Below are 13382 nucleotides of genomic sequence, written 5' to 3' on the forward strand. Positions count from 1 at the left end.
TACAAATGCCAGAGTAACACGAGTCATATTTGTTTAGTCCTCATAATTCCATACATTGATGTAACACACTTAATCCAGCAACACTATGCCCTTTCCCCAGAATAATACTGCCACATAATTGTGTACTGATAACAGACCAAAGGGAGAATAGATTTACAGGACACCCCAGTGGAAGAAAGAGATGGTGACTTATGCGTTACAACCAATGCAGCCTATGCTGTTCCCACCTTTCACGATATGATTGAAGCTTGTAGACTATTAGAATTATCTGCACAAGCAGCCCAATTATTAGCATTACCAAGAGCCTGTGAGCTGAGAGCTAGATTAACTGTGAGCATATATACAGATAGCCAATATGTGTTTGCAGTTGAACATAACCTTTGACAGACTTTGGGCAGAAAGAGGTTTTCTCATGTCTCAAAATATAACATGTTCCACTGATTGTTAAATTACTGAATGCTTTATCTTTGCAAAAAATGAGTAGCTATTGTCAAATATAATGCATACAAAAAGATAGTAGATGACATAAGCAAAGGGAATGAATGTTTTTGCTGATGATATAGCCAAAGAGACTGCTCAGAATGTCATGCCATTAACTTATGTTTCCCAATGAATGTATATTGAAGAGATAGAAAATGCATATGGCGTCAGTGTTAGGGGCACAACAAATCTGCAAAAACAAGCAACTAAAGAAGACTTACAAAAATGACAACAATATGTTACTCTGGTGAATGGCTGATGGAAGGATCAACATGGTTATCTATTCATGCTACCTGATAAACTGATATATCCTATGACATTGATGATGAACAGCCCTTACCGTTTGGGAAGAGATGGCATTGTAAACAGCATGAAATTATTTTGGGAAAATGGTAGTATACGGAAATTTATAGACAAAATATTTAAAATTGCATGGTATGCATACAGTATAATGCTGGTAAAGGAATTCCTACAGGACAATTTGCACCTGCTGAGCGTTCAAGGACACATTCAATGCGTCACTAGTTTCACACAAGTAGAGATGACATTGGGTTCATTCTCATGTGTCCTTATAGTTATTAGGAAGGAAGATAACAGAAAACTGAGATATACGCTTATCCAAAGAGTGTGCCACTCTAAGCACAGATTTACAAGTCCACATTAAGTTCTAGCATACACCATGTTTCATTGTAAAAATGGGAATGCTTAATCGACATCTAAAGTGTGTATTACTGGGCAGTGTTTCATTCCAGAAATGTACAAAATAGCTTATGCACCAATAATTGTTATAATCATTAGAGTTCAGTATTACAGCCATTCTGTAGAGAAAGTGGAGGCACTAGGATTTTTCAGAAGCATGATAATGTACTGGTCACAACATTTAAACGATTTTATTAGGGTACTGTCTGGATCAACAGGGCTAATTTGGTCTCGTCTATGCTGAGAAAGTAAAATCCTCAACCACATTTTTTGTACCGCAGAGCATCGTAATAGTACAATGGTAATGCCTTCAGGTCGATAGGACACACAAATCCATATATAGAGTGATGAGAGAAAAGTGCTACAGATGCATACTCGGCAAAGTATATTTTGTAAAGCTGATAGAAAACCACTTCCTTTTCAGGCTCCAAAGGGCACTAACTGACGTATCCCAAATAGAAAATCACCACTTCGCACACAGAAAAGTTATCATTCATAGTTTTTTTTATTTTGAAAATATGGCAGCCATTTTGGATCAAGTAAAAAGCCCTGTATTAAATTGTTCACAATAGTTTGCGGTGTACAGTTGAACTCTGCATAATGTAATCAAAACAAAACGCAAACTATCTAAGCAGACCACAATGGCACTCCTAATGACAGTATCATTTATGGACTAACACAGGATCTGGTATGTTTAAGGTGTATTTTGTATGAGAATATCTGGATTAGTAACATTTGCAAGTATTGCAACTCCCAAATGACAAAAGTTCTGTTTTTTATCTAGAGAGTGTAGAAACAACTTCACATCAGAAAGAAAAATAGGTGTATATATGATAAATGTTACTGTTGTGTACAAAAGGCGGCTTCAACTTAATTCTGTAAATCATTCAATGAATGCTTCCTCTCCACCTATAAATTTTAATTTTTACTCTCACAAACATTTTGTTTCACACAGAATGGTTATACACCTTAGTCAAGATATTAAACATTTTTTACAGATTGGAAGTGACAATCACAATACTTCCACTTCAGAACTTCATGGGAACCAACACAATATTATACAATTGTTAAGTGACAGAATAAAATGTAAAGAATATTTACAGGAGCACCGTCCTTACACAAGATCTGTTCTTGACAATACCACCAAAAGCTTTGGTGGTTGTGGAGGGTGAAAAGAAGACAAATGAATAGAGGATAAAATGAAGTACATTTTATAAACATCACAACATTCATCATATCAGAAAGTAATCAGATAAAGAAAAAGGCTCAATCACAGTGGAAAAAGCTTAGAAATGCGATCTTCAGGTTAGTATGCATTTCATCCTTAATTTTTTTAAGTCTAATGTGTTCACACTTAATGCGTATAGAGAGATGCATTAACTTATAGGACGAGATGTCAGGCAATGCATTTAATGACACATGCAAGGTGCAAAACCACAATGCGTCAGCACGTAGATTAAAACAACTTTATTGCATTCCTAACAAAAAACCTGTTATCAACAGAAATAGTGAGCAGTCATTAGGGATGTTTAGTAGATATCTAATTGGAAATATGGCAAAAACATGTCTTCCTAATCATCTGCTCGCCTTTAGTGTCATTTTATAGTGTTTGCAAAGATCAAAGCAAGTTCATCATGCAGGCCTGGACTAAGAAAGACAGATCAGTGGTAGCTTTTCAGGCTCAAATGGAAAAATATATATATCTGAGGCAGATCTCTGTTGCAAGGACGAATCCACTTCACTCCTAACTCGTCAGATTCAACGACGATAAACTGTCTTACAGCATTTCTCAACAATAAGTGCCTTTCACTTAAGACATATAGAGGGGAAATGATGCATTATAAAATACCTGTTTCAAATTCATACTAAAAGCTGCAAATTAAAACCAGCGGGAGCTGTGTTTGCTTCACCATAGCATCTGAATACAGTCTGCATTGCGTCGCCGGAAGAAAGGCGTGATCTCTCCTCAGAGTCTTAGGAGATTTTAGGATTTCAAGGATTGCAATTTAACAGAGGACAGTAAATTCTCCAGGGGGCGGTCTGCTCGGACAGCTACCTGTCCACAGGGTGCACCAATTCCCGGGGCTGTCATTAAAGCATGGTCATCCTTAGGCCTCCGACCCCATCGGATCCGCTATTCCTTTCCATACTAATATAAAATGCTGAATGTCTCAGCGGGTACCGGTTTCATATATTTTGTGAGCTAGTAAAAAGGCCAAGGGAAACAGTAACGGGCTCTGGCCACAGGGGAAAGAGCAGATAAAAATACAAAATAAATAGGCAAAGCAATGTGTTAGTAAACCGTTTAATAAGTAAGAGCTGGTGACATGATTCCAAAGGTGTAATGGCATGAACTGAAACGCTGCCAAAAAGGCCTCAAACAATGTTACTATAATCATTGGCACAATAGAGTAAGATGTTTTCAGAAGACACTTGAAATATCTGTTTTGTCTGCATATAATTTTAAATTCGTGGATCTGTGTGTCTGAGTTCACATTTCGAAGGTGAGGTTTTTTTTTAAATGCATCATACCAGGGTTAAATGTACCAGGGAAACGTTAATTTGCTTTTACAGTAGTAGAATTTTCATTCACATTTCGAAGAACATTTGAAAAGTACACTGCAATTCTAAAGAGAGTAGTACAGTTTATTCTGGTGAAATTATTGCAAATGAACAAACACATTTTCGCTACGGAGAATACGCCAGGCATTGCTTTTGTAATCGCCTGATATACTTTTTACTCAGTGCAATAACTTCAGAACGAGGAAAGGCGATACCGAGCTAAATTACATTTTGATCCGGGCACAATTCTTACAGTTGGAAAAACTTCCTCCCAAAGATGAATGCTTAATTTGCCATAACTAAAATAAAACCATGAATATGTATGGTCAAACATCATCAAACTCTACATCACGCGCACTTCATCGACAAGACTTGATCCACTAATTAGGACCTATAAACAAATCAAAATCTCAGGAACAAAATCCCAACATGGTTAGCAAAAGGAAAGGAATTCTTCTACAAGCCTTCAGAAAGACATGAGAATAAAATGTTTTTAAAGGAATAAACTTGTTATTTTTTGATATTTTGAGATGAACGAAAAAAAGAAAGCATATAAGCAAGCCTTGAAAATATTTATAGACGTCCCAATTCTGCAGTGCCTTTGCATCGATCCAAGCAGTGACAGTGTTACGAGGCTGACGAGGTGTTTGGTGTCCAACCCATTTGATAAGCCCGCTCTAAAGTCCTCTTACAGTCTTGAAGTACAGTACTAAAGGTGATGTGAGGATACTGTTGCACCAGCTGCTCCACAGTGACTTCATTCACCTGTAGGTAAATAAAACATAAGATATAAAAAAGAGGAAAACAAAGTTTGGATTATTATAAACGGTTTGTGTGTATGATTACCAGTTGGCATGCATGTCGGTAATCATTAAATACACATTCCACTGATGAGACACATTTTTCTAAGGTGTAGCTTAAACATGAAAAACACCTCTTAGTGAGCCTACAACACTGTAGGTGTCTGTATTAAGTTGCTCCTACCAGCTACGAGTTGGAAGCCACGAGGAACAGAAGTCACCTTTAGTACAATCTTCTGCTTCTGCCATCTATTCTTTCTTAAAGACTGAAGGCTCAGTGCTTACAATGAACTTGCCCACACGTTATCAATATATTCTTTCTCAACCTCACTCCAGCGAAATCCTATTAGTCATTCATCAGCATTAACTAATGCACTCAACAATGACATCGTCAAGCCATATATTTAATAGAAAAACTTAGATCAGGCAAATTAGCAGTGCCTCTCCTTCAATGACAGAATAACCTTTTTGAGATCACTATTGCGACAAAGAACATTATTCAGTTTCTGCACCTAGCACAATGCAGTTTTCACACCATGGGCACTGGAATCGTGATGCACTCTATAGCTTTCTCAAACATGTTTAGACACTCACTCCTCCAATAAAATGCATAACTCTGCTTTATTTCAGGACTTTGGTTTTAACTTAAAAATGAGACACTCATCTTGAGTCACAGTCAACCAAACAATTGATATTTGTCAGGAAGACTTAGTTCAAAAGTAGAGTTCACCAGTATCTCTTATTTTTTTTAATCATCTTTTGTGATACGTATTTCCAACATAAGTAAAGCTCTCTACTTCCCAGATGTTTTAATGTCATGTGCACCATAGAGTTATGTCCAAAATTCTTGAATGCACACTGAAGAACAGAAGACGCTTCTCTGACTGAGTTCTTCTGTTATTTTTATCTTCCTTTTTTTCTTCAAAGCACTCCTTGCCAACACAGGTTTCGTCCAGCCTTGGCCCCTGGACTTCCTCAAAGAGTATATTGCTGCTGAAAGTGTGAATCCTAGTCCTGCTTCCAACATGATAATGCATCAAATAATCTGGTTTCCCCATTCTCTTTTGACCGCTAAAGACCAATCTTCCCATCTGCGAGTATATCGAATTGTACATAACCATGTCCCTTTAGTACTGCCAAGCAGTAAAAGGCACATTTTCTGTGTAATCCAGCCACAGTTGTATCTAACTATCTCACGTTTTGTTTAGGCAATGAGGACTTACAAGTGAACTAGTACTCTATTGGTGGTGCTCAATGCTCGTCACCCATATTGTTTCACTATGGAGGTTTGTTACTTTTCTGTCATCATACAACCAAGGAAATCCTGAAAGATGTTCATGCTTGTAATCTTACAAACAATGTCAGCACAAACAAAAATGTAATGTCTAATTCTGTACACAAAAAGCGAGGCCACAGAGCATATGAGGTAAGCAGATGATGGATGGAACCCAATCTGATGTTATGTTGTGTGTATTTCTAAAGCGCTCTATCACCCGCTAGGATACGCGGGCACTCAGCAGGTGTGTGCACCTAGGCCTGCCCATGGCACGTTGGTTAATTGAAAAGTCAGGTATTCAGCTTTTTAAATGTGTGGGATGTGTGCAAGAAGATATGTCCAGGAAAGGCCAAATATGCAGAACGTCTTTGCTTTAACCATCCTGTCCGACATTTAATTAATTTTAGGGAGGTTCACTCAGAGCCTGATTGATCCATCAGGATTATGTGACACCACTACGGGCAACATAGTCAGACATGTAGATGCCTACAAATGTGTGCCATCATCAACTTTGCAGCACTCTGTATAGGTCTACTGTCATACATTAGCTGCCCCTAACTCCTGATGGAACCCTAAGATATAACTATGGAGCCACATAGTCCTGCAGGCTGATAAGGACCAATAGTGAATAATGATATATTGCATACATTACAACATTGGTTCACAGGTTTCAATCGTCAGAGCCACATGATAGCCACGTACCCCTTTTTTCCAAGGGACAGTGCTGTTTTTGAAAACTAGATTTAGACACCTGTATGCCAATTCCCTTTCCCCTTCATCTAAGAAACGTAATCTTGCTATTGGAGAACTGGAGCCTGCAAGATTATGCTAACTCAGTTTCTCTAAGGCAGGACCCTTATGATGTGTCTGCATAGTTGCAACTGTATTTTGCAACAGTCAGGTCAGTGCTCAGCTCACTCCCCACCAGATGCCCCTTCTCTGTGACTGATGGCTGCCTCTGGGCTTGTTTTTCTTCTATAGAATATATTGCAATAGAAGAGTAAGTGTTACCAACTGAAGATCCAATGATTAAGGGCAACGGCTTGACATAGAGATGATTTACTTACTTGAAACAATACATCAGAGGTGTAGGACATTCAGAAGCCAAGAGCTGGCATAAAATATTCCTTCATATCCTATAGACATATAACCAAGGGGCCCCTCTAATCGGGATTGTGTTGGATTTTTGCTAGAATCTGTTTAAAAATCACAGCTGGGCCCTCATTTGCAGAGGGCACAAATGCCAGAGAATTACTTTCTGGAGCAAAGCCACTCGGGAGGTGGCATACATTTAGCATGCTCTCCACAAAGCCGTTTGAACCATTGCATCCTGTTTTTATGCAGGGCCCTGTAGTGCTCTAACTAGTCAGCCAGCACATGTACCATAAAAAGAGCTTCTAATCGAGGCTCCAATCTGTGCCAGGTCTGGTGTACAATGCCATAAACTGGACTATGTTACTTAATCTACTCAAGGAAATGCAGCCTTTAGAGATGCATTGTTCAGACTTGGTGCTATAGGCACCAGGGTAATCAAGATTCTTTACAAAGCTTTGCCTGCCCACTTTTGCTAAAAAAAAGGTTTTTTGCTACTTCGTCACTTGTAGGGGAATGATAGACGGTATTTTTCAAATTTGAAAGTACTCTCTGTCTGATAATCAAGAAACCAGAAAACATAAAGGAAAGGTAAACATACCAATAGTAGCATTTAATTTAAAGGTCGTGGGTGCAAGGGGTACCACTTTATTAGGGACGTATAAGAAAATTAAATATGCCAGTTGTGGATGAACCAATATTACGATGTTTAGGGGAGAGAGCACCAGCACATTAGTACTGCTTAGCAGTGATACAGTGCACAGAGTCCTAAAGCCAGCAAAACTGAGCTCAGAAAAGTGGAGGAGGTAGGCAAAAAGTTGGGGGAAAGACTTCCCTAAGGCTGTCAGATGTAACAGCTTCCAACAGACTGTTTCAAACCATAATTTTTGGTGATCATTAAGCTATACATAAGCCCGTGTTCTTACCAGTGACAAGAGAGTGATGCATTACAGTGCAATGCAATAGTTTAAATAAAATGTACATGGAGTGAAGATTTGGATGTCGAACTTTTTACTACAGGATAATTGGTTAGCTGCTCGGGAACATTTAAAGGATGTGTGGGATCCTGGGCAAGATATATTTGTGGGGTAGGGAACCATTTGGTGCAACTTTGAATGTATTTCACTTCATTCAAACCTTTTCGATTCCAAATGATATTGAATAATCTGAAATACCTTCAGAAACCTTAAGGTGTGACAGAAAAATCCACAAATAGATCAAGATGCCTGGTGTCCATCAGCCCAGTAAGTACCAAGCTTAAACAAGTACCGATGAAGCCATTTCTTTTTAAGTTTGGATCTACATAAACATTTTTTACTTACAAATTTTTTTGGGGGGGGGGGAAATATTTTTATTGCGAAATTATAAGGAGGCACAGGTTAAATGGTCATCCAAACCACTTATATGCAAAAGTTGATAACATGCAGTTTCTAGGACAATACACAGCCATATTTGGCCCACATCCCGGAGGATGGCCGACGTAGGATCAGAACATGTAGAAAGGAAAAGTTCAGCTGTGCTTTAAGGATATGGAACTATCTTTGTATTCGCTAATTTTCTGTTTTTCTGTGTTTATTCTATTTAACGTTTAACAAGAACCAAATTCCCCAAGTATGGCATCATTAGTACAGAATTTAACGAATCAGGTCATTTATGCGAGGCCCAGCTAAGGCGCAGTCATTATAATACAGTAAGGACCTGTGAGGATCACAGCCATTTACAATTATGCGAACCAAGGAATATTTGCGTGCCTGCGTAGGGCTTTCACACCGGACCCAAACCCTCCAATTCGGCCCCCTCCCCAGCACACTCAGACTCCGATTCAGCCGGGGTGAATAATTCAGCGCTGGTGGCATCCGAATCATTATCTGCCAACCCCTCCATGCACAACATCCTCCAAGCAAGCAGATCATCCTGTAGCTTCCCATGTCTGCGAGTGCGCTGCATGTGCGTCTCCTCAGCCAGGGCCTATTCTCTAGCATCCCTCAGCCAGAGGGAAATCTCGGGCGCCCTTTGACCCATCCAGGTGATAGCCACGCGCCTCCTTGCCAAGACTAGCAACAGTTGCAAGAATTTATAAGACAGCTTCTTCTTTCTGGGTTTGGGCACTAGTGCCAGTAGACAATGGAGCGGGTCTTGCAGAAGTCAGATTTTTGTGGCTCGAGCAATGTGGGCCACTACTTCTCTCCAGAAGTTATGAACCAGAGTACATTCCCACGCTAGGTGGAGAAAACCCGCTTTCTGCGCCCCACACCTAGGAAAATTGTGTTGTCTATCTGCTGGTATGCGATTCAGAGAGATAGGGGTCATATAGGTACGGTGGAAAAAGTTGAAATGTGTAAGTTTAAAACATTGCAGGAGACCTTACGGGTCAAGAGCCCAATTCTTTTTCGTTGTTCAGATTCTAGCTCCACCCCCAGATCTGCCTCCCATGCCGCCCAAGCCGGTGCGATCGGGGGGGGTGGGGGGGTGGTCGAGTCTCGACGCACGGCCGAGTAGAGCAGGGAAATCAGCCTTTTACCTCTCCAACAGGATAAAATAATGTCGAGAGTATAGGTGAGTGGAGGTGCTTCCGGGTATTGGGGCGACGTTGTTCTGGCTATGTCCCGGAGGCTTCTGTAGTGGAGGTATTGTCCCCCACTTAGCTCAAAGGACTCCATGGCACGTTCAAAGGACACGAAAGAGTCGTCTGGGTAGAGGTCTGCCAGAGTCTCGCATCCGCCACAGCGCCACTTCCGGTATGACATGTTCTCCTCCAACCGGAGTACCGGGGCCAAGATTCACACAGGGAGCTCCCTTTGAAACGGAGCCCTTCTTAGTACTTTTTCGACAAATCGCTGCCAGATTCCTGCCGTGTGACGCACCACATATGGTAGAGTTTTATCGGCGCCACGACCCTGCATCAAGGCCTCCCTCAGGGCCTTTTCATGCGCCGTACCTGCCAGCAGTGCCAGTTCCCAATCCTCCTCATCAGCGAACCACTTTGCGGCTGGGAGAAGCTGCGCTGCATAATAATACAAGCCAAATCTTGGGGCCTCCAGGCCTCCCTCTTCCCAACACCGTGTTACTGTGCGTAAATCTACTCTACTGCGCCCGCCCAAAGCAGGGAGGTAAGGAGCGAGTCAAGTGTGCGAAACACTCGGGGAGCAATGGACATAGGTCATTCTGTTATACATATAAAATCCTGGGGAGCATCACCATTTTGACGATCGCCAATCGCCCCATAAGGGAGAGAGGGAGCGAGTTCCAAAAGGTAACAGATTTGTGGAGAGCTTGGAGTACTCTGTCGACGTTGTAAGTCAGCAGAGCCTCATCAGAAGCGGCCACCTGAATGCCAAGGTATCGGAACGCCTCCCGCTCACAACGCAGACCCAAATATGGTATATCCACGCCTGGGTCCGGAATACATCCCGTCAATGGGAAGACCAGGGATTTATTGAGATTAATACGCAACCCAGAGGCTGCACCAAAGCGGTCAAGGGTCCGCATCAAGACGGGGAGGGCCTAAGAGGGGGAGGTCAGATAGAATAGTGCGTCATCAGCGTAGAGTGAGACTGATTTGATTTGATTTGATTTGATTTGATTTGTGCATTTGTAAAGCGCGCGATTGCCCATAGGCGTCTTGGCGCTGTGATTCGACTGACTCTTGAGATGTTAATTTAGGGATATGCGGAGAACAGCCACGTTTTTACTTGCTTTCTGAATGATTTCAGTGATGGACTTGTTTTTATATCTAGCGGTAGTTGGTTCCAGATTCTCGCTGTATGTACCAGGAAGCTTCTTCCGCCCCAGTTTGCTCTCTTGAATCTTGGTACCGCGATTAATAGTATCACCCACCGTTATCCCCCATTGCTGTAGCTCAGCGCGGGCGGAGACGGCAAGGGGTTCAATCGCGAGAGCGAATAGGAGAGGGGAGAGAGGGCAACCCTGTCGGTTACCTCTCTCCAGTGGCCATTCCTCCGAGCGGGCCGACCCCAGCCGGACCCTGGCTTGGGGCGCTCCATAGAGCACCCAAATCCAATTACGAAATCCAGGCCCGAACCCCGTTTTCTGGAGCACCTCCATCAGATACCCACAATGTACCGTATCAAAGGCTTTAGCCAAATCAATTGACACCAACACATGAGGACCCTCTCTTCCCCGTACTTCATGTAGGACATGATTTAGGCGGCGCAGATTCATCCGTGTTACGACCCGGAATAAATCCACACTGGTCCGAGTGGATCAATCGAGTCATGTGCGGGGCGAGGCGAGTGGCCAACAACTTAGTAAGGATTTTTGCATCCGTATTAATCAAGGTGATAGGGCGGAACGCCGCGGGATCACAACTATCTCCGCCCGGTTTCAAAATCATGCAGACTTCCCCTTGATTCATGGTGGGCGGAAGGGTGCCAGTATTCAGAGCTTCATCATAAACTTGCAACAGGAGGGGAGCCAGAACGTTCCCGAAAGAGTGATAAAATTTGTCTGGGAATCCGTCCCCGCCAGGGGTCTTAGCACGAGGGAGGGCGGCCATCGCCGCGCTGATCTCGCCCAGTGTTAGCTTAGTATCAAGTTCCTTTACCGCTGCCTCCGGCAGGGTTTGGAGGTCCAAGTCTTCCAGATACGAGCGATAAGAGTCCTCCATAACCAATGGGTCAGCCTCATACACAGTCTGCAGATGGGACTGGAGGACCTCAAGGATATCTGACTCTGAGTGGACCATAACACCACTCGAGTTTCGTAGAGCAACTATCCTTTCAGGTGCGAACTCTCAGCGAAGGATCTAGGTCAATAAGCGGCCAGATTTATCACCTTCGCGGAGGAGATGTTGCCTGTACTGGCCCAACGTAAATTTATCAAGGCGGGCGAGGATGTCATGTATCGATACCTGAGCTTCCTTCTCCGTCTGCTGATGTAACGCGTCAGGATCGGGTCGGGACTGGGCGCGTTGAAGCACAACCTCTGCATCGTGCAGTTCAGACAACAATTGTTTTCGGACCCCGTAAGTGAGGCCCATACATGCTCCACACACCACCGCCTTCAAGGCTTCCCATTTAGTAGAGTAGGGCAGACTATCGCCCCCCCCAGTTTAGCTCTATGTAGTCCGATAGAGATGTCGCCACATGGTCCTTACCCACCTGATCCTGAAGAATGTCAGTTTGCATTCGCCAGGTGCTGGGACGGGCAGCTCGATCAGCCCACTGCGCCATGCACGTCACTGGGGCGTGGTCCGATAGGTATCGGGCCTGATGTGTAACCGTCAAGGTGAGAGACGGGGTGAGATTAGCCGCAAGAATGCGGTCCAATCTGCTATGGGTGCCATGTGTCGGAGTGTAACACGTGTAGAGCTTCTGGGCAGGATGACAAGTTCGCCACACGTCTAGTGCCCCAAGATTGTGCATCACTTCCCGAAGACGCGCCGTCATAAGGGGCTTAGTGCCCGATCGGGGCGGGTGACGGTCCAACTCAGGATGCAACACGCAGTTGAAGTCCCCAAACCAGAGGAGGGGTGCATCCAGATCTGAGGCTACAAGATCTTGGATTTGAGAGAAGAAGGTCGGATCATTGGTATTTGGTGCATAGGTGTTAAGGAGTAGCAATTCCTTGTCATCTAATCTAAGCCTCACTAGCAGATACCTGCCGTCAACGTCCGCTTCAATATACTGAACAGCGCAAGGAATCCCCGGGGCCACCCAAATGAGGACCCCCCTGGCATATGTGGAAAAGGAAGAATGGAAGATCTGACCTCTCCATTTCTTGGACAGCCGCTGCGCGCCGTCTTCATCTAGATGGGTCTCCTGTAAACAGGCTACCGAGACCCCATGTCGTTTAAGGAAGGAGAGGACTCTGTGTCTCTTGGTGCAAGTACCCAAACTACGCACATTCCAAGTTAAGAATTTAAAACCCATGGTCGATGATTGCGCCCATCCGGGCCATAGTATATGTACAATATGACCTGCCGCCACTTGGCCCCCACTCCAGTTAGGCCGGAAGGGGTAGCCCTGTCAGTGAGCCACACATATGTCGGATTCAATATGCATATGATGCCAGTAAAAACCTCTTCATGAACCCCAGCCCACCCCCCAAAAACCCCAACCCCCAACCACGAGCAAAAGGATAGCAACAAAGAAAAACGCCACCCCGCCCTTCCCCTGCCAGTGCCAGGACGTACACAGCCACCCCATACAACTCACTCAACCCACACTCACACACAGCAAACCAAACCCACCCATTCTCCCCCCCAGCTCCCAGAAAGACCCAGTGGTCTTAAGACAGTTCCCGGGCATGTCTTCTTATATCAGTAATTAGTACGGGCAACATGTTACTCAGGAAGAAAGTTGGCCCCCCCACTCCCATCTCGTACCTTAGTCCATAGGGGCACAAGTCCTCTGCTGTGGCTAGGTATCCAGGACCTTTAGTGTCAATGAAAAGCAGTGATGGACTACCAAAGTTTCAATATGAGATCCCCCAAGTCGGAGGACAACAGCACG

General features: G+C 43.5%; 1 protein-coding gene across 1 annotated transcript in view; it reads right to left on the reverse strand.

Annotated features, from left to right (window-relative positions):
• Positions 1–1665: 1665 nt before the first annotated feature.
• FBXL17 (F-box and leucine rich repeat protein 17) overlaps positions 1666–13382 on the reverse strand; it is a 1859129-nt gene continuing 1847412 nt past the window's right edge. The window contains exon 9 of the mRNA XM_086961002.1: positions 1666–4506. Coding sequence (XP_086817128.1) covers positions 4369–4506 — 138 coding nt within the window. The 3' untranslated portion in view covers positions 1666–4368. The remainder of the gene's footprint in view (positions 4507–13382) is intronic.

This window comes from Lissotriton vulgaris, chromosome 3_1 (assembly GCF_964263255.1).
Source record: "Lissotriton vulgaris chromosome 3_1, aLisVul1.2, whole genome shotgun sequence".
In the NCBI taxonomy this organism is placed as follows: Eukaryota; Metazoa; Chordata; class Amphibia; order Caudata; family Salamandridae; genus Lissotriton; species Lissotriton vulgaris.